Source organism: Ovis canadensis, chromosome X (genome assembly GCF_042477335.2).
Source record: "Ovis canadensis isolate MfBH-ARS-UI-01 breed Bighorn chromosome X, ARS-UI_OviCan_v2, whole genome shotgun sequence".
Classification (NCBI taxonomy): domain Eukaryota; kingdom Metazoa; phylum Chordata; class Mammalia; order Artiodactyla; family Bovidae; genus Ovis; species Ovis canadensis.
Window position 1 is genome coordinate 31,738,595 of NC_091727.1, and position 24,551 is coordinate 31,763,145.

Genomic DNA, 24,551 nt, shown 5'->3' on the forward strand with positions numbered 1-24,551 from the left:
GAAGCTGAGACTGTGTTTCAAGTGGCAGAAAGGAACATAACTTGATTTGAAGGGAGGGAGGTAGGAAAAAGAAAAAAGATTTAAAAAAAAACAAACAATACAAAGAGGTAGGGGGACAGGAGGAGGGGAAAGCTGAGTGGGGACTGTATGGGAGACCAGAGCGAGATGCAGAAACAAAAGACATCAACTTTCATGCTCTCTGCTATGTGCGTGACTTCCTCTCAGGACAGGTTTTGAATCAGCACACCATTTTCATCAGCAGAAGAGAAGACCAGACTTCCTCCAAATACCAATATTCCCAACATGTTTCTTTATATATTGAGGGAAGCAGTGAGTGGTTCGAAGTTTTTCTACTGATTTTTTTTTGTTGTTGTTGTTGTTACTTTTCCTTAATCATGATAGATATTTTGCTTTATATCCATGGATATAAGAGCTAACAAGTGAGAATCTGTAAGACTCACTTCGGTATGAAGAGTCTAATTTCCCTGTGTGGCATTTCTTTTCTTTTTATGGGGCCTACTCTCCTCTCTGTACAGGTGAATGGGTAACACACAGAAGAGGAAATTAGGAGCATCAATAGCTCCAGAGGGGTGCAAAGCAACTGCTCCAAAATCATAGGAGCAGGAGATGACATAGTTGGGAAGAGAAATACTGTGCAGTACGCTCTGCTAAAACCAAATGTCATTAAACACAAGAATGATCCATCACAGAAGACTGGAGAACACATTTTCCTTAAATTAACATATCAAACAGAACTCCACTTTCACGGAATAATTGGCAAAAGACTCCTATTGAGGTATATAGAGCCGATACTATGGACTTGCAAAGACGTGAGAAAATCAATAGGGGCAATGTAATTGCCACACAAACATATACTTAACTGTGCGAAATGAACATCTTGGAGAACACACTGGCATTTTTTGATGAAACATTAAACATAATGATTAGTTGTTTCCAGAAGCCTCAACAAGCAACCAGCAGCCACAATTCTGTGAAACTATCCTTTTACCTCAAGCTAGGAATTTCCATTTAGGGGAAGAATATATCTCCTTTAGTGTATTCATTAGGGAATATATTTTAAAGCTATAAAAAAAAATCTGAGTATGTTCTAATACACCTTTTCTTTTAAAAATTATTTTGACAGTAGAGGATGCTAGAGGTTTGCATGCCAGTGAAGCATAGGGACCGTCTGGGGGTGACAGAGGGGGCAAGACAAAAAATGACCAGCTCTCCAGGGTTCTTTTTGCTAAGCAAGAAAAGCAGAAAATGAAGGGGATGGGGTGGGGTGGGGTCTCAAGCACAAGATCCCATGAATGGTTCCCAAGGTGCTGGTTGTGCCTGATCACCTGGCTCAGAAGGTAAAGAATCTGCCAGCAGTGCAGGAGATCCGAGTTCAATCCCTGGGTTGGGAAGATCCCCCAGAGGAGGGCATGGCAACCCACTCTAGTATTCTTGCCTGGAGAATCCCATGGACAGAGGAGCCTGGCGGGCTACAGTCCATGGAATCCCAAAGATTCGGACACGACTGAATGACTAACACTTTCACTTTTTCACCCTCTTAATATCTTAGGTTTAAATGTCCACGCCATTCTTTTCTATATATGCCACAAGTGAGGAGTTTTGCTGGATTTTTTTTTTTTTTGTCTTTTACAAAATCCTCAGTGTTGTGAACTAGAAAGCCCCTTTCAGAAGCATTGGCAATTGGGAAAAATTGAGACCAGAGAGAAGACTTGCTCTGGGTATTATGGCACAACAAGTGGGGGCATGTACTGAAAAGAAAGGTGGGTGGCAGAGGTAATCATTCCAGACTGTACATAAAAGAAAACTACCCTCCTTTTTCTACTAGCAATAATATGAGGAGGAAAAAAAGCACCAAAATGTTGGTTTGAGTAAGTCTGGCGGTGCCCACACAAACACAACCCTGGGCTCGTCCTGTGGGTCAACCTGGATACCCTGTGTTAACGTATCAACAATCCTGTAATCTCAGTAGTACAGACACAGACAGGGTGGGTAACTCCTACGTGTCTGCTGACTTTCTGGCCTGGGAAGGTGTCTGTGGGAAGAGAAGGCTGTTGTGGACATCACATCTTTCCACAGGCGGCTTACCCTTCAGGCTGAAGGACTTCTCAGAAAAATCTTTGCCTAGCGAGAAAGTCAATGTGCTTTGATGTAGTTATCTTTGCTGCGAGGGTTAATTCCAGAGACTCTGAGGTTGGCAAGGTATGTTTTGCTAAAACCAGCCCCACAATGAGCCTTGATCAAAGCAATGAAAAGAAGTGACTCACTGTGTTTATGGGTAGCCATGGGTTACAGGTTATCACAGTTGTTTACTGCTAGCAGTAACATTAGCCATTTTTACCTGGTCTCAGTGAGGCCCATGGAGGCCACTGCGTTTGGGACTGGCTATGTAGGGAGACAAGGCAGAATGGCAAAGAATTGATGCCTTCGAATTGTGGGGTTGGAGAAGGCTTCTGAGAGTCCCTTGGACAGCAAGGAGATCAAACCAGTCAATCTTAAGGGAGATCAACCCTGAATAGTCACTGAAGGACTGATGCTGAAGCTGAAGCTCTGGTATTTTTGTCACCTGATGCGAACAGACAACTCATTGGAAAAGCCCATGATGCTGGGAAAGATTGAAAGCAGAAGGAGAAGAGGGTGTCAGAGGATGAGATGGCTGGACAGCATCACTGATGCAATGAACATGAACTTGGGCAAACCCCAGGAGATAATGAGGGACAGGGAGGCCTGGTGTGCTGCAGCCCATGGGGTCGCAAAGAGTCAGACACAACTGGGAGACTGAACAACAGCAAATGTAGGGAGAAGATATCCAGGGCACCAGCAGTTATAAGCAATCCTGGCTGAGACTCTGATGGGTGAACCCTGGTTTCTAAAGTGCTCTTTGCTCACACTGGTGGTTCTTGATCCAAGAGAGAATGTGCATCCTGTTCTGGCCCTGACAGAGAGAGGGCACTTGGAGCTCGAACTTGGCCTCTCCAGACCCTACCCTGTGGTTGTGACACGTGGCCCTGTTTTAATGTTGTTGGTACATGGTAGGCTTCTCCTTTCTCCTGTAATGAACTGTAGATTTGTAAGGACTCTCACTTTGAGTCCTCATCAGCTCTTGAGCTTAACTGTCATGCCCAGAGCAATTAGTGCAAGAACTGAGATGGTTTAGAAGGCTCCAACTCATTCTTAGCTGAAAATATGGGTAAGGCATTCTTTTCAAAGGAAAAGAAGATGATTCTGATAAAAGGGATGAAAATGAACCACTGATGCTGGTTGCCAAGCTACCCTTGGTCTGGAGTAGTACAGGCTTTGAAATTGGTTATCAATATACAACTTTCTACTGGAATCTGAAAATGGTAGAATCTGAACTCCAGGAGCTAGAAGAATGGATTAGAAGGGGATGGCAAACTGATGGTTAGTTTGCTAGAAACTAAATTCCTTGGTAGGAGGAGCAAAAGCTTTAAAATTTCAGAATCTCCTTCCATTGAATTTCAGCCTCTCTGGACTACAGGTGGAATCCCAGCCAAAGGAACTTGGTAACTAGCACTTTTGATAAATGGGCTACATCTGTGAAAACAATTACAATTAGAAACATAATTCAAGCGGGGAACTTTACTGTAATTTTCTTTTTCAATGCAACACTAGTAGTCCCTGGACTGGGGCTACAATTGAGAGTCTTAAAGGCTGGTAATATCCTGAAAGAATAGACTATGACCGCTAGCTGGAAGGTGAGTGCAAGAGTTCCACAGGACTCATGGGCTGAATTACCCTCTTCTCACACCTCACCTAACTAGGGCTGAACGCAACACATGCTTTGTTGCCTAGTAGATAGGACAGCCCCATCTTTTTCTTTTTGGAACCAGTGGGAGCCCTTATCAAAAAGTGGGAAAAGAAGGACAAGGCAAAGTCCAGGCATGTCTCATTTTGCTACCACCTAAATGTGGACGAGCACAGTGGCTGAGCCCAGGGAAATATACTCTCTGTGGGGTGGGGAGGACGGGGGTGGGGTGGTGGAGAGACTGGATTAAAATGTAACAATAAGGAAGAAAGGTAAGATTGTTGCTGAAGGGAAGAAAGCCACCACATGGGTGTGAAAAATGGAAAAACTAACACAATGCTGATGCCTAGAAAGAGGCTTAGAATAAGAGAATAGAATATGCTTCCTGGCTGGGAAAGACTGAAGGCAGGAGAAGGGGATGACAGAGGATGAGATGGTTGGATGGCATCACCAACTCGATGGACATGAGTTTGAGCAAGCTCCGGGAGACGGTGAAGGACAGGGAAGCCTGGTATGCTGCAGTCCATGCGGTCACAAAGAGTCGGACAGGACTGAATGACTGAACAACAACAGTGCTCCCTTGGGCTATGACTCATGCCCCTCTAAAGAGCCAAGACGTGAGCAGTACTGCTGGCTAATCTACCAAACACACTGGGTGAAGAGATGGGAGTCCTGACTATGACCTGGACTGCATCATGTCTTTTGGAGTCTGTTTCACAGGATATATCTGTCAGTAAGCACCTTTGTGGGAAAGCACCCTGTGGGAATATTCACCCAGTCATATCTGGAAAATACTGATGTTTCATCATCTGAATGAACACTGCATGGTCATTCATTGTGAAGATGAAGGATTATAAAAGATGAAGAATTATAAAAGGTAGAAAGGTATGTGGTAGCAAGTTTAGATGCTATATACCCCATCTGTCACAATATATATGGGTTAAAAAAAGCTATTGGCCTCATTAGTGTGTGAGGAGAGCTACAAATGAGCGAAGGGACAATTGGGATGCTTGGATCATTGAAGAAAATCTGGTTGAATTTGGTGGGCCTACTTCCTTGAGATTGAAAAGTCAAAAATTTGGTTGTTTTGTTGTTGTTACTTAGACATTCAGATTTATCGCTGATACATTTGCTTCATATCGAAGCTTCCATGTAAATGTCTAGATTACACGGATAATCTGGATGGAATATACATTTACTTTTGAGAGTTTTAAATTCCATTTTAAATAATCAAGTAATCTGTAAATCATAGGTTAAAACCTTTAAGATGTTTCAAGTATAGAAGTTTGTTTGACATGGGTAGGATTTATGAGATGTGCTGGGGGAAAATGGAAGGACCAGCATGTTTATGTTAAACACAGAAAGGGATAGGAAGGAACTGAAGGACGAAGAGACACCTAATAGCGCAGAGGTACCTTAGTACAAAGTATTTATTGTATATGAAATACATAAGAGGCAGTAATTATACACATGAATACTTAATATTCATGAGATCTTAATTCAGGCAGCCATTAGTGAGAGCTGTTCTGCCCCCATGTGTCTTCCACTCAAGGAACACAAGTAAATCCCAGGGCCACCGATCAGGTTCACTGTCACACCATAACTGTGGTCAGGCACACTTGTCTCTGTGTCTTTAATAGAGCAAGTTTATATGTCACTGGCCTAAGATGAAAAGCCAGCAATTTGCCATGGATGACTGTTGACATTTCTGTGGCATTTCTAAACCAAGGTCCGTTTTTGGAGTGACTACTATCCCTATGACATCTGCCTGGGGGACTCAACATTTTTTGCCTCTGAATTGTATTTCCCAGCTATAGTGAAGATGCTACCACATGGTGGCAACGTATCTAGTGGACCAAAGAGCAGGGGGCCCTTAAAATAAAAGAACCTGAGGAGAATCAGGAGTTGGGAGAGGACTACCTGGCCAGGCAGAATTTTCTTTGAGTGAGAAAAGAGAAATTGATGGAAGAGATCTCCTAGTGCAAAAAGAACACATCAAGGGACTCCAAATCCAGGAGGAAAGAGAAGGATGGAAACTAAAAATGGAAGCAACAATAACTGGAGAGTGGAACCTCCAAGGTTCTCCTTAACAGCACGAGCATCGTGGCTGAGAACTCACCCTTCTTTTCCTTAGTAACTCCTGGTGCTGGACACATTTCAAGCAGGACTACAGTGGGAGAGAACATGTGTTAGTTGCTCAGTTGTGTCTGACTCTTTGTGAGCACATGGACTGACTGTAGCCCACCAGGCTCCTCTGTCCATGGGATTTCCCAGGCAAGAATACTGGAGTGTGTTGCCATGTCCTTCTCTAGGGGATCTTCCAGACACAGGGATCAAACCTGCATCTCTTGCATTGTAGGTGGATTCTTTACTGTCTGAGGCACCAGGGAAGCCCAAGATGGCTCCTATTATGGGAATCCCCTTTCCTTGGGCACTGGTACTATCAAACCACAGAAGCAGAGAAAGTGAGTTTGGCTCTGTCCTCAAGATATTTTGAATTCTGAAACAACAGAGACCTTGGCTTCCTCCAAAATATTGTGCTGTGCTCAGTTGCTGAGTCATGTCCAGCTCTTTGCAACCCCCTGGACTATAGCCTGCCAGGCTCCTCTGTCCATGGGGATTCTCCAGGCAAGAATACTGGAGTGGGTTGTCATGCCCTTCTTCAGGGGATCTTCCCAACCCAGGGATCAAACCCAGGTTTCCCACATTGCAGGTGGATTCTTTACCATCTGATCCACCAGAGAAGCTCAAGAATACTGGAATGGGTAGTCTATCCCTCCTACAAGGGAACTCCCTGACCCAGGAATTGAATCGGGGTCTCCTGCATAGCAGGCAGATTCTTTACCAGCTGAACTACCTGGGAAGCCCCCAATATTGGGCTGATCCAAAAAGTTCATTCGGGTTTCTCTGAACCATCTTCTGGGAAAACCCTAATGAACTTTTTGGTCAACTCAATAATACATGGTATGTGGGAACAGATTTTTTGCAGAAAAGGGACCAAATAATTACACTGGCCTCTCAGGTACTCATGCTGTGAGGCAGTCAGTGGCCATGGAGGCATATCCTGACTGTCACTGTTGCCTGTATGTAACCTTTTCCTGCAGGAGACGGTAGAGACTGTAGATTTATTTGTAAGCCATGTTACATGGTGGGTCCTCTCAGTTTTTAGCAACCAAACCCTACCTGATGCCACCTTTCTGTACATTCACCAAAAGTGAGGTGCCTGGGTCCAGAAGGAGCACCTTTTTAAGCTATCTTGTGGGAAGGATGAGTCTGGCAATTGTGCCTCTATTCAGACAATTCCAGGCAGTAGAAAATTTCTCCACTGTGTGATTTAGTTGCCGAACAGAAGCAAATTGTTCTCTATTTCTTGTTTGCAGAGTATCTGTCACATTTATCCACTGCAGTATATTTAGCCCTATGGTTTGGGCTCTCTCCAACCCACCACACACTAATAAACTAAATACACGGGTTTTGTTAAGTGCCTTTTTTTATTTCTGCTCTTAGAAGTTGGCTATATTTTTAATTTTAGATGCCGCAAACCTATAGGATGTCATGAGAACCACAGTAGGAGAAAGAAAAAACTCAGATTATCTTCTTTATAACTTTCAATGGGTTATCAGCCATAGGAACCGGCTTATAAATCCATTTTACCCAGATTTTCTCTTTGTTTCTGCTTTTCTGTCAAGTTTAATTTTCATTCACAATGCCTTGAAAGGCAGTACAGAGTCACGCAACATTAAACCGATTACAAACTGGGGACATTATAGACCAATGATGATGCTCTAGACTTAAACAGCAAACTCTATAGTGGATAACATTGTGGTATTCAGGTTTCTGCAGTATTGAAGCTTTGATAGTGCAGTGAAAAAATATTAAGACTAAGTGCTTAATGGCAGCAGCATAGCATATTTTCTAAGGTATCTGTAATTCAAACTCTTAACTGGCATCAGGAAATCATTGAGATAACATCATTAATTTTCATTAAAGTAAGAGTTAGTGGAAACGACCTTCGGTTGGAAAAGCTAGCCAGGACAAGTTTTGTTTTCTGACCCCAGACAATAGCTCTTTATCATGGCTTTACAGACATAGAAATGACGAAAAGGCCGGAAGGGAAACCAAAGCATATCTAAAATTAAAAGGAAATTCTGAAATAATCTACTGAACAGTTAAGTAATGCGATCATGCATGTTTTCAATAATAAAAGGATAGGTGAGCTCTTCATTCTGTATTCACACTCCATGTGGAACCCTTCTACCATTCCTGAGAATCCAGCACTTAATTTAGATAAATAACCCTCATTTTGCCGTGCCTAAATCTTTTTCAAAAATGAGAAAAGTAATGCTGAGAAAGGAAGTGCCGAGAGTTGCACAGTAGTTGAAAAGTCAAAATTTTACATTCTACATTCAGAGCTTAACTTTGTTATGAGGTCATAACCACTCGTGGCCAAAATGTTTTATAATATCAGATTCCCCCATTTGTCCCATGTTTATTGGAAGTTTTAACATACAGTGAGATGACAGATAATGAGGCACATTCATGAATGGAAAGACTGTTTGACAGGAGAAATGAATAATGCCTAAATATGAGAGGAATAGTATGGAAAGGGTGGTCCAATCTAGTCAATTTGGGGGCTTTTTCATAGTATGACCTGGCACAACATATTATCTCTACTGAACTTTTAGGGTCTCACGGGACTGTACACCATAGCACTCTACAGTAGCCATTTCACAGTTGTCCCTTTCTCAGTGGGTGGCACTACCTCTGGGATGGGGCAGAGACAGAAGATGAAAAAGAGGCAGAAGACTTTATCCACCCGGCCTTTGACTCCCCCACCCCAAATTACCTCTTTCCAGCTCTGGTACATTCAACAGGTCCCTACGGGAATCATAGGCCCAGGGAGTCCTCTAAAAACCACTTAAGCATAGCAGTTATATAGCTGAAAAGTGACAGCTTCAGAGTCTAACCTATATGGAAATGGAAGCCCAAATCTCCTTTCATTCACACATCCATTCCATGAAAACAGATTAAGCCCTTCTCGGTGCCAGGCTTTGTGCTGAGCACTGGAGAGATCAAGATAAAGAGGACAGGCCTATTCTCTCCTTCCAAACAATTTTATTTCTAAACCATGTCTTCTCCATCACCATGCAGAAAATCACATGCCAACAACACTCCTTGACCATCTTCCTGCTAGCTTCTGCAGTCCCCCTGGTCAGATACCTTCATTCCCAAAGTTTCAGTTGCCAGGGTTCGCAGCTCTCCACCATGAACTAGGTTCAGTTTGGTCCAGTTTGGGTCCAATTTGGGGTGATTTCAATATTGGCCGTCATAACTCGTGTGTCACTCTAGCCATTCTGTTCCTTAAGCTCCTATTTCAGCTGCAGGGAAACTGACATCTGGTCCACCTCTACCACCTATGCAAATGGTCATGTCCTAGAGCCAATCACCTGACCTGTTCTGCTTCCGAGAAACTGCTGAGCTTTGTTGCCGTCTGACCACAACCTCTTGGCCTTCCAGTCACTTCCACACAATCTCTTCCTTTACCTCCCTGAAGCGTTTGTTGGCCACTTGACCACACTACCTCCTAATTACCAGCTTCCACCTGAATTCCCAGCTTCTTCTGCCCAACGTGGACTGAGCAGACAGCATTCCAACCACTTACCCCCTCTTTTGATCAGATCCTTATTTCTCTTGCCCAGGTGGCCTCTGCCTACCTGGAACAGAATCATCCAGCTCCTGGACAAATCCCCTCAAGGATGGGTGCAGCCCTAAAACACTCAGCCGATGCTGAGCTCCAAGATGCTGCTTTCCAAAATAGCCCTCTCCCTGGCCACAGAGGTAAGGATGACCTCAACTTTCTGCTGTTAACTGCAGCCCAGGAACTCTCCTCCACCTTCACGCCAAAAATGGAGCCCTGTCCACGGGCATCCCTCGCCTGCCTCCCCCAGGTCTCCTCAGTTACCTGGCCCTGCTCACATCCTCTCCTCACCCTACTCACTACCTTGGAAGACAGGCGCCCCCTTCCTTCTCATGAGCCCTGGGTTATCTTCTCCCATCCTCCCAGGACTCACATGTTTTATTATCTCCTCTTCCGTCAACAATGTCCATTTTGTTCTGTCTTCTAATACTCATTGAAATAGACTCAGGCTTCTCTCAGTCTAAATGCATGTACCCTCCATTAACTCCTCTGCCCCTTCCGGCTAATGACTACCCCGCTTCCCTTCACAACCTTTCTCCAAGAATCGTCTCAACCAACTTTCTCTACATCCCTACTTTTTGTTGACTTCTAAGCCCACTTCACCTCCCACACCATCTCCCCTAAAATCTCACCCAAGTTCTTGAGGACCTCCTTGTTGCTCAACCCAATGGACACTTGGGCCCACTTCCTCCTGAGCTTCCAGCAGCATCTGAGCCTGGTGGTGGGCCCCTTCTTCCTGCCCGTGTAGTATGTGGTACTATGTGTGTGTTCCTTTGTAGTCCCCTCTGTACATGGGTCACTCTTGGTCTCAAAAATTGTTTTCTTGTTACTTTCCCTCTCCCTAGGCATCTGCACACTCATAACTCCTAAATGTTGCTCATCTGTTTCTCCTGAGCACCACAGCTATGTGTATATGGCCAACTCTGCCAGCAGGCCCACTGTTCATCTCAGTTGAGCACCTGAGTGTCTTCCTTGATCTATCCTCACCAGGCATGTCAAACTTGTCTCTAAGGCCTATCAATTCCACCTTGTATTTCTTAAGTCCTCCCAGTTTTCTCCATTCCTACTCTGTCAATGCAGGCTACCAGATTGCTGGTTTAGAGGATGGAAACTGCTTGCCAAGTTTCTTCCCCTGCAGGGGTATGCCCCCACACCTCCCTGCACCAACCCCCATCCCCAGCACTGATTCAGGCTCTATTCCACAGCCAGAGTCATCTTCCTAAATGACAATCTCAACACGCCATCCCACTACATGGCTCCCCACTGATTTCTACATTCTTTAAGTTTTTTGTAATTAGAGGATAATTGGATTACAATATTGTGATGGTTTCTGCCATCCATCAACATGAATCAGCTATAGGTATACATATGTCCCCTCCCTCCTGAATCTCCCTCCCACCTCCCACCCCAACCCACTCCTCTGGGATATCACAGAGCACTGGTCTGAGCTCCCTGTGTCACACAGCAAATTCCCATTGGCCATTTCGCTTACATATGGTGATGTATATGTTTCAATACTAGTCTCTCAATTCGTCCCACCCTCTCATTCCCACCCTGTGTAACTTAAGTGTAAAAACCTTTCAAAGTCTGCCTGGCTCCAGCCGAATATTTCACCACAGCCCCTTCCTGGAGCTCCTGTGTTTTATCATGCTGTGGCATTTTCAGTTCCTGAGTGCATCTCTGGACCCCATGCCTCAACACACACTCTGCCTTCTGATGAGAACGTTCCTCCCAGACTGAACTCTACTTACCTTTCTGGACTCACGTGGCTCTTCAAGCAAATGTTCTCAGCACCTCACCCCCACTACTAGCTGTTCTCATGGTACCCCACCCACTGTCATGTGACTCAATATAGAACATTCAAATTGTCCTTTCACTTTTTCTCAGGTGCCCATAAATCCTTAATAGAGGCAATCTCATTGCTTTTTAAAAAAAAAAAAACAAACAAACAAAAAACAGATTGTAGAGGTTCTTGATGATCTTATATATGTTTACCTACGTCTGTAGACTTCTGGATACCCTGTGTGTCCCTCATTAGACTATGGGTTCCATCAGTGCCTATTTCATGCTCACATCATCAGCATACACAGGTTCTCAATAACTTAGTAACAGTTACATAAACTCTTTAATGAACCGAGAGTGTTGTATGACACTCTGGGATTTTTTTTCCCACTGAGGCATGCTATTTAGCAAAAGCAGAAAAACAACCTTGTCATCATTCTTCTATGACAGCATTGATCTCAACATTAGCATTCAAGCCAAAAAACAATACACATCTCTGTGCTTTGGTTGGTTAAGGCAACCGAGTGCTAATACTTCAAACATTAAACACATTTTCTAAGAAGAAATAAAGGTGGAATGGGGGAGATAATTCAAGTTTCACAAAGATAATTCTGGATGCCAGTGCCATATATTAGAAAATAAAAATGATCAGTCTCTTATCAATTCAACATCAGTAGCTGAGAAATGGTGACAAGAATGATTCTCAACAATGTGACAGAGTAATCTAGATGCCCAGGTCTCCCACACTGCAGGTGGATTCTTTACCAGCTGAGCTATCAGGGAAGCCCTAGAAGTGAGCAATCAGAGAAGCCCCAATCTAGATGTACACTAAGCCAAAAAGATTTGGAAAAAAAAATGAATTCTATGTTACAACTAGACTTGAGAGAGCTATTTCTCCCTTCCTCAAGAGCAAATACCCCAATCATTTTTTTTTTAAAGCAAAGAGTAACTATCAAGTATTTCAAGCACTGGTTAATACTCACAGCAAAGGGCCTTCTGCAGTCTTCGGAGTTTCATCGCAGTCCTATAAGCCGAGAACCTGACATTATTCAGGTCAGCTGAAGAAGAAAGGGAGAAAACAAAGATCATTTGTTATTTCATCAAATAACACAGATAAGCTCCCAATGATCTGCCAACAAAAGGCTAGGAAAAAAAAATCTCTTGCATATGCCCCAATTTTGGAAAGGTGAAATTCTGTCTATGTGGGGAAGGGAAAAAAAAAAAAAAAGTCTTTTTACTCTTTGACAATCAGGAAAGCTAAGTTCTTTGAGGGACGACACTGGCATAACCTGCAAGGTGCTCATGTAGTTCTTGTTCCCAAGAGAGAATAGAGGGACACGTTATTTATTTTCTAGACTGTAATCTTGGTTCTGCTGTAGTGAATCTTTGCTATGTGAGATTTAAAATGTTTTTCCTGTTATTTAATTTTTTTATTGGAGTATAATTGCTTTACAATGCTATGTTCGTTTCTGCTGCACAACAAAGTGAACCAGGTATATGAACCAAGTATATCCCTGGTAGCTCTGATGGTAAAAAGTCTGCCTGCAATGCAGGAGTCACAGGTTCCTGGGTCGAGAAGATCCCCTGGAGAAGGGCATGGCTATGCACTCCAGTATCTTTGCCTGGAGAATTCCATGGTCAGAGGAGCCTGGCGGGCTATGGTTCATAGGGTTGCAAAGAATCAGACACAACTGAGAGACTAAGAATGCACACATATACATGTATCTCCTCCCTCTTGGACCTTCTTCCCTCTCCCCTGAATTCCACCCCTCTATGTCATGAGCAACATAAGATTAAAAAGAACAGGGAATACATCATTGGACTAGCTATGAGAATTTAGCAAACAATCAAGTGGCATATAACATTTTTTCTAATTATCAAAGTTATACATGCTCACTGTGGAAAACAAAGAAATTAAAGGAAAGCATGGAATCAAGTAAATAAATCATCTGTAATCTCACTACACAAAGATGTGCACTGTTAACATTTGGAACATTTCTTATTTAACATGTGTATGTGTCTGTGTGTGAGATGCATTTTAAAATATAATTGGCAAAGTTAACTCTCATCCAGGTTTAGGTCTGCCTGATTCCACAGATTCCTTCTATTTAACTCTTCTACATTTATTTAAAAAGTACATAAGTTGGCAAAGACAGGATAAAAGAGAGCTGGTTTAAAAAGAAGTTCACAAATTTGTGTGTGTGCCCACACACACACATTTACTAATCAGAAATGTTTGCTGATCAAAAATTCGGATGCATGTTAAATATACAAAAATGATATCAGATATCAATAAGAAAAGTTACAAATCCATATCAGGATGGATATTTGTTTCTGTCCATATTCTGTACTAATAAAAGACACTGCTATATTTTTTTAAAAAATCAAGTGTTTTCCTTTCTGGCTTACTTCACTCTGTATAATCGGCTCCAGTTTCATCCATCTCATCAGAACTGATTCAAATGAATTCTTTTTAATGGCTGAGTAATACTCCATTGTGTATATGTACCACAGCTTTCTTATCCATTCATCTGCTGATGGACATCTAGGTTGTTTCCATGTCCTGGCTATTATACAGAGTGAAGTAAGCCAGAAAGAAAAACACCAATACAGTATACTAACACATATATATGGAATTTAGGAAGATGGCAATGACGACCCTGTATGCAAGACAGGGAAAGAGACACAGATGTGTATAACGGACTTTTGGACTCAGAGGGAGAGGGAGAGGGTGGGATGATTTGGGAGAATGACATTCTAACATGTATACTATCATGTGAATTGAATCGCCAGTCTATGTCTGACGCAGGATGCAGCATGCTTGGGGCTGGTGCATGGGGATGACCCAGAAAGTTGTTATGGGGAGGGAGGTGGGAGGGGGGTTCATGTTTGGGAATGCATGTAAGAATTAAAGATTTTAAAATTTAAAAAATAAAAAACTAAAATTAAAAAAAAAAATAAATTAAAAAAATAAAAATTCAAAAAAAAAATCAAGTGAAAAACATTGGGATTACATTTAGCTTTATATAATAAGGTGCAATCATTCTATTATTCTGCATGGATTAACAACTCAACAATTTCTGCCACAGTGGTTTCTACTGTCACTTGTCTATTAAGCCCCAAATCATCTCACCTAGCAGAAATCTCTATTACATTATGCCCTTACTGAATTTTGCATAAGTCTTGATATACACCAAACTATATTTCTTTTCTTGTATTTTTGTGCATTTATGTTTCATAAACCCAACTCCAAAAAGCTCCTTGAAGACCAATACCCTGTCCCCAACCTCTGTTGTATTTCCTGGTGACTTAACATACAACTGTTCTCTGAGAAAGCAGGTCTAATACAGCTCAGGGACTCTGACAAACTGAATGAATAAAAGAATGGAAAAAAAATACTGGCAAACATGACTAATAACCATAAACAAATGGCACCCACAGAACCAATTCTAACTGGAAATTAGGAAAGGGAAATAATTTAATCCATATCCATGTTGATGGGCCAACATTATTAGATTGATGGTCTTTGAAGAGATCAAATATAACAAGCTAAAATGAAATTAGCGGAAAGAAAAACAAGGTCTGCAATTTACTTTAAAATATCCAACATAAATGCCAAGAAACAGACAATACTAAATGGTGGCAAGGATGTGGAGCAACTGGAACTCTCTCTGATACACTGTTGGTGGGAATATAAAACAGAATGACTACTTTGGAAAATCAGGTTAGCAATTTATCATGAAATTACACAAACATCTTATTACCCAAAAATCTACTCCTAAATAGTCACCCCAAAGAAATAAAGACATGTCACAAAAAGATGTCTATGTGAATGCCCAGAGTAGCCTTCATCCGTAAGAGCCAAAAACTGGAAAGAAAACTATAGTAGAATGAATAAACAAATTGTGGTACAGTCACACAGTGGGAATTCTACTCTGTAATAAAGAGGAAATAACTACTGATAATGCAACAATGTGAGCCAATTTGAAAAATGTTACCCTGGGTAACAACACAAAGAGTAAAAAAAAATACTGTTTGACTCCATTTATATGAAATCCTAGAACAGGTTAATCTCACCTGTACTGACAGAAAGCAGGTAGATGGTAGCCAGGAGTGGGGAAGGGGTGGGTAACTAACTGAAAAGAACACAAGGCTATCTTTTAACGTGATTAAAATGATATTTATCTTGATTGTTATAAAGGTCCCTTGAGAGTATATACACTTTATTGTATTTATGTATGCCTTGTATGGATACGAGAGTTGGGCCATAAAGAAGGCTGAGCACCAAAGAATTGATGCTTTCAAACTGTGGTGCTGGAGAAGACTCTTGAGAGTCCCTTGGACTGCAAGGAGATCAAACCAGTCAATCCTAAAGGAAATCAACCCTGAATATTGATTGGAAGGACTGATACTGAAGGTCTGATACTTTGGCTCCCTGATGTGAAAAGCCGACTCACTGGAAAAGATCCTGATGCTGGGAAAGACTGAGGGAAGGAGGAAAAGGGGGTGACAGAGGATGAGATGGCTGGATGGCATCACCGACTCAACAGACATGAGTTTGAGCAAGCTCTGGGAGATCACAAAAAACAGGGAAGGTTATTGTGCTACAGTCCACAGGGTTACAAAGAGTCTGACACAACATAGTGAATGAACAACAACAAATGCCTTAATAAAGTAGATTTTAAGAGTTAAAAAGAAATCCTCCCCTGGACAGTGTAGAATGATGTATGTGTGTGTTAGCTTAGCTATGCTGCAGAGGCGGTCAGTTGTCTTAATCAGGAAAGCACACTCCAGGGGTGGCTGGCTAGCAATTAATCAAAAACCCTCACTCCAGAGGCTGCCACTGTAAAAGCCTCAGTTATATTTAGCTCGTGTTACACCTAAAATCCTATTAATACATCTAGGATCCTAATTAATGTGAGAGGGGCTTGTGTTAGTGATTTTCATAGTTTACAAAATACAAGGACTGCTGCAAAGGGTTTAGAAACATGCCCTGCCCTTACGTTAATGGGGTGTGAGAAGAATCTAGCAGGTCCTCTACCTTGCAAAGTGGTGTGGTAGGCTGGATTCCAAGAGCTCCAGCTGTAGTTCTGGGACTCTTGGTTGCCTGAATTCAATTAGACGGCTGACAGAATCCTGCTGTTGTAGCAGTGGTTCACCAACTTGAGTGTATATTAGATACACCTGGAGGGCTGGTTAAAAACCCGGATTCCCAGGCCCCATGTGCAGATTTTCTGATTCTTCAGGTCTACAGTGGGCCTGAGAATCTGCATTTTAACATGTTTCTATGTCACTGCTGATGCTGCTGGTCCAGGGACCACACTTTAGACCCATTGTGTTAAGGACCGTGACAGATGTGGATTGCGAGGCTCTAGTGCAAAGCTCTCAAAAGGCAGAGTTGGGACTTCATGGAGTCTTAGGCATGGGCTTTAAAACTGTTTTCTGCTCTGTGACTAGTAAGTGTTCATAGGTGACAAATCTTGTTCTAAGATCTGCTTTGGTTAGAAACTGGTAGCCAAGATATTGCTAAGAAGGCAGCCCACACCTCTGTATAACCACAGTGGCTCCCAACACCTATTGACCCAAGAGAACCTGGGCAGATCCTTTTTACCCCAACCATGATTTGAGGAAACAATGGCATCAGCATCTCTTCTGACCTTGTTAGAAATGCAGAACCCCAGGCCCCACCCAGCTCTGTGAACCAGAATGAACATTTTAACAAGATCCCCAGGTGATTCACCTATACCTTCAGGTATAATTGAGTCTTTGTTGTTTCGTCGCTAGCTTGTGTCCGACTCTTTGCAATCTCATAGACTGTAGCCTGCCAAGCTTCTCTGTCTATGGACTTCTCCAGGCAAGAATACTGCAGTGGGTGCTATTTCCTCCTGCAGGGGATCTTCCCCACCCAGGGACTGAACCCCAGTCTCTTGCACTGCAGGCAGATTCTTTACCACTGAGCCACCAGGGAAGCCCAGTCTTTAATTATACATTTTAATACAGTTTCTTGTTTCATGTTAAAAGTTCGAGTATAAACTCTGTATAGAGAACTGTGTTGTCTTTTGTTTTTCTATCTTTCTACATTCCATTCTGTGGGCTTGTGGATTATTTAATGACCATTATAGTCAATTAGACCAAAACCTCATCTCTAGATTATATTTGCGGGTCTCTTGTTTATGATGAACACTAATAAAATAAATTACAGGTGTCTTACCCTCTTTCTGATTTTCCAAGGTGTAATTCAGAATTCAGAACAAGTGGTCTAAATAAGGTCAGAAGCTCCATCCAACCCTCAAGAATTGGCAAATTCCAGGAGCTAGAGATCCAAGTGGGAGAGGCAAGGATGATGTGATTCTTTCAGGGTGTGGCTCATGGTAGAATACTATCAGAGACAAGCATCTGGAACATTCTTGCTCCAGCAGCACTCTCAGCTTCCCTAAAGCAGTTCAAACATTCTTCCCTATCAAATCCTTCTAAATATGGCACATTCTGCCTGGAGTTGATCCACTGTGACACCCTTTCAAGCATACCCTCCAACACAATGCAGAGAACAAGCCTTCTGCCACCAGTTTTCCATGTAGCATGGTCCAACTAATGAGCACACAGTGATTCAGGAATACCACAAGAAGGGAACAGGGAAAACATCTAGTTTTCATCATACTGTGACAGAAGCCATGCAGATTTATAGACTTATATCCAGTAACCATCAGTGAATTTCAACAGAGTTCTGGTTTCCTTAAAAAGTCCTACTCCAGAGAGATAACCATCTGTGTTGTCTGAATCCGCATGTTTTGCTAGGAATTGGCAGCACCATTCCCTCTGGCTTACAGCTGGTCACCGCCACCTTGTGAAAATGTGGAGGACACACAGTGAAACCTCAAGATGCGGTACAGCTGCAGACTCTGTGACATGGTTCCGAGCTGAGGCTAGGGCTGATCACATAGCTAAAGTATGCATGTGAAACATAGCTTCAAGTCCCAGTGTCCATCCCCCATGGGAGGCCAGCCTCCACTTTCCCCGGGAGCTGGCTTTCCAGGACTCTGGCCCAAGCTGTGAGGAGCTCACTAGCTCTCACAACCAGAACTCGAGAAGTGGAGAAGCGTGAGACTACCCGAGACCATGTTTGCATGGCAGTTGGTAGGAAGCGCACTTCAGGGCACTCAACATGCTGAACTGTACATGCCTCTTCTTCATGATTTATTTTATCCAGGGCTGGTTCTGGTCTAAAAATGGAGAAAGCTAGAAACTCAAGAACAAGGGGAACGATTGCATCATCTACCCTCTCAAGTTGGATCACCAGCTACTAAAGTGATGGTCCATTTGGCTTTTACTGTGAGGCACAGAACAGACAACAAACAGGTTTTGTTGCACCTTTTTTATGCCAATGAATTTCCCTTGACTATGCTAAGTGTTTCTTCCCTGGTGGCTTAGACTGTAAAGCGTCTGCCCACAATGCTGGAGGCCCAAGTTCAATCCGTGGGTTGGGAAGATCTCCTGGAGAAGGAAACGGCAATCCACTATCCTTGCCTAGAAAATCCCATAGATGGAGGAGCCTACAGTTGCATGGGGTTGCAAAGAGTCGGACACCTGAGCGACTTCACTTCACTTCTGTCATATAACTTTCACTTTCATTCTGTGGAGGGTAGTGGTGGAAGGTGTCAAATTCACCAGAAAAGAGGAATGACCGATCAAGTCTGAGCCATAAATCTACACACTGTTGGACATGCTCTTTCAAAAAGACTGAAAAACACCTCAGCATTTTAAAGTCAGGGGAGAATTTGGAAAATATTGTAGAAATAAAACATTAAGCCCCCTCACTTTAATTTTACAGCTGGTTTCTACCTTTACATCAGACTTCAAAAACCTGCTACCAAGGAATGAACTGATGTCTAGAATTTAAAACAAGCAGTATTTTGGTCCAACTTTCCAATAGCTTGTGGGCACTTTTTAGAAAGGCCCAAAGTTTTAGTATGTTTATCTATTAGATAGAAAGAATGACAATGACCCCCATAAATGTAATGAGTGGAAAGAGCTGGATGGCTCAAGATTATTCCAACAGATAAATGAGTGGTGTGGTCTTTGTTTCCTATCAACTCCGTTTGCCAAATCACTCAGGTGATCATGAGTGAAAAATAAAGTTTAGAGGAATTATGATGTTTTTTCGAATAGTTCCAACTTCAGTTGTTTGCATACAATGTGAATTAAACTACTACTGCCTATCTGTTTTAATCAATTTCCAAATTTTCTAAAGATGCCAAAACAAGGTAGTCTCCTCTCATGCCCCTTCTAATATACAAAGGTGGGTGATTTGGGGAATTCCCTGGTGGTCCAGTGGTTAAGACTGTATGCTCACTGCCAAGGGCCAGGGTTCAATTTCTGGTTAGGAAACTAAGATCCCACAAGCTGAGTGGTATGGCCAAAAAAAAAAAATTAAAGATTTTAAAATATAATAATATATCTCCAATCCCCCAGCCTCACTATTCCTATAGACGAATGGACTCTCCACACAATAAGCATTATTCTTGCCAGCTCAAAGTCACTAGGACAGACAAGAACCATAGATAAGTCTTTATAAGGCTTGAGACTAATGGAGTAATTTCAACCAAGTCTGGCTTGAAAGCAAATTGAATCAAGATGTCTAGGCTTCAGACGTTTTAGAGTACAATGTAGAATTATGGGGAAGTCTTCAAAACTCTTCAACAACACAGGGGATTTTTGCAACATATCTTGAAAGAATTAGCTGAGAGAGAAGAGGTACATTAACACATGATGGCTTTATAATTTTTTAGATATATTAGAGGCCTTTTAAAATCTAAACTCCTTTAAACCTCATCCTCAACACTGAACTTTACTTAAATGGGGAAAAAAATAAACCTACAGAGAGATAAACAAGAATGACAGATTCATACTTGCATAACTCACAGAAACTCGAGTCTGTGAACTTATAATTCCTATCAAGTTATGCTTCCAGATGAAAAACAGTATTATTCACTATCAGTTACTCTCTAGAATTAATTTTCTCTGAAAAATGAAGAGAAGCAATAAAGGACCCAGGGTCACACAAATGTTAGAACACTTAGAATTCTGAAGGAGAGAAACAAACCAAACCAAATAAAAAATAAGGAAGTTCAACTGTGAAATAAAAGATAGCATGAAATCCTGACTGTGGGTTGTTCAAGACCTTTCTGGCTCCTGCATTTCACTTGGCCTTCCTCAGCACAATCTTACTATTTCTTAGCAACACTGTGCTCCTGGAAGAGCAGAAATTAAAATGAGCTTTGCTTCTTGTTTGCTGCTCTGGTAAAAGGTTTGTTGAGAAAGCAGTTTCTGTAACAAATGGCCAATGTAAAGTTCTTGGGGGAGGGGGCGGGGGGGGAAACCGTGTATCTTAAATACCATTTCTGGGCCCGAATCCTTCCCCCTCCACCCCCGATAATGGAGAAGGGACTCATGTGGACACTGCTGCGCCATGTTCCTTTTACTTAAGTTTCAGATCAGAAAGGGTCTGGGCTCCAACTCTCAAACCCTGCCCACCAGAAAAATGTATAAAAAAATAATACTGATTCAAAAAGACTGTTTAGGCTAAACCGGTTTACAGCTCTTTGAAAGACATCCACCAAATAAAAACAAATGTACAGGTACAGAGAACAGAGTAGTGGTTAGTAGAAGGCAAGGGGGGGGACAGGGCAAAATGAGCTAAGAAGATCAACTAGTATGGTAGCAGACAGAAACTAAATTTGGGGGGATGAGTATGTAGAGTAGGGTATACAGAAGTAGAAATACAATGCTGTGCACTTGAAACTCATAATGTTATACACCAAAGTTACTCAAGGTAAAAAATAAAGACATCCATCTAATCATCATCCTTTCACCTATCCTTTCAATGCTTATTGAGAGTTAGGACAGAGGGAGACACAGGCCAGGAAGGCCTCTCTGAGAAAGTGACATTTAAGCAAAGAGATGAAGAGTGATGGGAGTTGGCTATGTGAAGAGTAGGAAGAGCAAAGCAAGATGAAAGCACGTTTGAAAAAAGCTCTTCAGCAGAAAAGACTATGGACCATTAAGACTCCTAAGAAAGCCCAGGCTGATGAAAAATGGCCCCAACTAAGACCTACCAGGTAGACAGCGGCAGGGGCCCTGTAGGGCCCTGCATATCATCGGTAAGGAACTAGGTCTCAGAACTTCCAGGTGAACGTGGCAGATGGAACAGAGTCATTTATTTCTCACTTCTGAAACTACTAGGATGACAGAAAAAAGAATGGAGATCGACATCTACCTAAAAGAAAAGAGACAAAACTGGAGATGAGACAACAAGAGATCAGAGCTCTAGGGCCTCAGAAGCTCAGAAGGTAACCGGATGGTAGCTGATTTGGGAGAAATTCCAAGCTTAAATTCATGTGAGGTGGGCCAAGCATCCCAGTCTCCCCCTGCTTCAGCCTGCCAGGAGGCTGGAGGGTTAATCTCAGAAAAAGGTGCACCAGACGTGGAGGCAGCAGGAGTAACTAAACCTGGGAGTGAGGTAAGGCCCTGAAAACAGAGGGGTCGAGTGCCGTGGCAGCACACTCGAAGAATGTAAACCCTACTCCCAAATTCCAGACTGTGCCATTTCTCCTTCAGTCAAGCCACTGGAAAAGCTTTTCTAGCTAAGCACTTCCTTATTTGCCATCCTTACCATCAGCTAGAAGGAGCGTCAATCAGCAAGGTCTCTAAACTGACCCTCCTTCTCTGATCAGCCTTCCCTGTCATCTGCTTCATGCCCCAATTAGAACCACACTAAATCAAGCCAATCTGCAAGGAGATCCAGCCAGTCCATCCTAAAGGAAATCAGTCCTGAGTATTTATTAGAAGGACTGATGCTGCAGCTGAAACTCCAATACTTTGGCCATCTGATGTAAAGAGCTGACTCATCTGAAAAGACCTTGATGCTGGGAAAGATTGAGGGCAGGAGGAGAAGGGAACGACAGAGGATGAGATGGCTGGATGGCATCACCGACTCTATGGACATGAGTTTGAGTAAGCTCTGGGAGTTGGTGATGGACAGGGAGGCCTGGCGTGCTGCAGTCTATGGTGTCACAAAGAGTTGAACGTGACTGAGCAACTGACCTGAGCTGAAATCAAGCCAAAGCTCTTTCCTTCTGGTTTCCTTTTTTTTTTTTTTTTTTTAACATTTTCTTTTTTGGCTGTTCCGGGTCTTCATGGCTGCTCAGCACTTTTCTCTAGCTGCACCGAGTGGGGGCTCCTCTCTCTAGTTGGTGCTTGGGCTTCTCATGTTGTGGACGGTGGGCTCAGTAGTTGTGGCTCGTAGGCTTAGTTGCCCCCCAGCATGTGGAATCTTCCCAGACTAGGGATCAAACCTGTGTCCCCTGCACTGGTAGGTGGACTCCTATCCACTAGGGAAGTCCCTCTGGTCTCCTTCTTGATGAGAGACTAACAGTCACACAGTCCCCACTCATCACTGGGACGAATGGTATTATTACCTTTCTCTGTCTCAGAACCTTCAGTCACTGGTCTCGCCTGAGTTCCTCAATCCTAACATGGGGCAACTCAACTAATCCACACAACCGTCAGAACTATACAAACTTCTAAAATTAGCCCAGTCTCCTTCAACTCTGTTCTAAACTCCGCTAATTAACCAACCTTTCCACACTCTCTTCATAAATGAACACACTTCGAAGAGTCTCTAGAGTAGAGACAGCTTAATTACATTTTGCACTTTATAATACATGTGAGACATTTAAAAATGATCCAGTGTGACTTGATTTTTATTCCTTTGTACAATTTTTCATACAACCAACTTCACAGTTTAAAGAAAAATCTGTGCCCTAATTGTGGGGGGCTGGAAAACCATACTTTCTTTGTAATAGAGTTGACACTACCTATTTCGAATCTACTGGCCCTTCTCACGGTTAGGGAATTTGTGGTAAATCTACTTTCATGATAAAAATAAACAGCAGCAAATGTCCTCATTTCCTTTAATGCTAGTCTCATCTTTGTTTCCAGTTTTAGAACGGCTCAACCAGATTTTCCTACACTCTAACATTCCAACCCTGATTGCACCTCAGCTTACTTATTTCTCCACTCTTATCTCTCAAGATTTCGACAGATGGTCTTTCTCCCCAAACCACAATCTCTTTCAATGATTTCTCCAGTAACCATAGACCCGAGGCCAGTAACTGGCTGAATTTAGTCTGTAGAACTGTTTTTTTTTTGGTTTTATTTGGTTGGTATTGGCTCCTCTAATGGTTTTTTAACTTGTTGAATGATTGGCCAACAGAGGTCTGTAGACTTCCCATGGTCTTGTTTCTCTGGAAGAACCTAAAGACTCACATTCTTGCATGTCAATGAGGGAAGCTGAGGCCAAATTAGCCCTAACAGAAGCTTTTCAGGTTGCCCCAGTTCCCACCCAGGCACCAATTTGGCTCCAGGAGGCATTTCTTTTTCGAGTCTTGCCTCAGATCACTCCCTATCCTCCCCCCAGATTTACTTTTACTCTCTTTTTCATGTCTATGTCAACATTTTTACTGTCAAGTTCCTCCAATAACTAGCTGTTATCTGGCTTTCACTCAAATGACGCTGTGGAAACATTTCTTACTGGGTTTTCCCAAAATTTTCCAGCTATTAAGTCCCACCTTTTACTAATGCATTCAAACTAAATGACTGTGCCACTAAAAATACTGCCTCAATACACGAGTACAAGAATGGATGGGAAGACAGAACCAAAATCTGAAACTAGTCTAACAATTATCTTTCATGAAGCAACCATTACTTAAACATTTTAAAATCAGCAATTCACATGTATTGAAGCATCTACTGTGGGCCTAAGTATATCCTAAGCTCAGGGCTTAAAGATTCAGAATTCTAAAATACTGGAAAAAAACACAAAGATAAATTATTTACTCACATAAAAATCAATATGTATTTCCTTGGTGTCTGTGATGTGCCAAGCAGGATACACATAGAAAGCTTTGGTTATGTGAGTGTGCTTTTGTACAGACAGAAATACATACTGCAGAGCTGTGAATTTTTATATATCAAACACAGAAGTAGTTTCCATCATGACATACACTATTCAGCTGAACATTTTTAAGATTAATGAACTTGAAAACCTTCCATTAAGCCATGTTATTTATGAAACAGTGATTAACGTCTAAGTTAGCTCACAAAGGTTTATTTAAGATTTATTCAAATACTCAACATACAATAAAAATCCTATCTATAGCAATACTGGTAAAAATGAAAGAGATAACTAACTAGAAGTAGCTTTATCATTCATTCTTTTACTTGAGGAAG

The 24,551-nt window shown here is 42.2% G+C and overlaps 1 protein-coding gene across 13 annotated transcripts in view; it reads right to left on the reverse strand.

Moving 5' to 3' along the window:
* Positions 1-24,551, reverse strand: part of DMD (dystrophin) — a 2,687,035-nt gene that overhangs the window by 99,931 nt on the left and 2,562,553 nt on the right. For all 13 annotated transcript variants that reach the window (XM_070291485.1, XM_070291489.1, XM_070291490.1 and 10 more), the window contains one exon: positions 12,248-12,322. In XM_070291485.1, the coding sequence (XP_070147586.1) occupies positions 12,248-12,322 (75 nt within the window). The remainder of the gene's footprint in view (positions 1-12,247; positions 12,323-24,551) is intronic.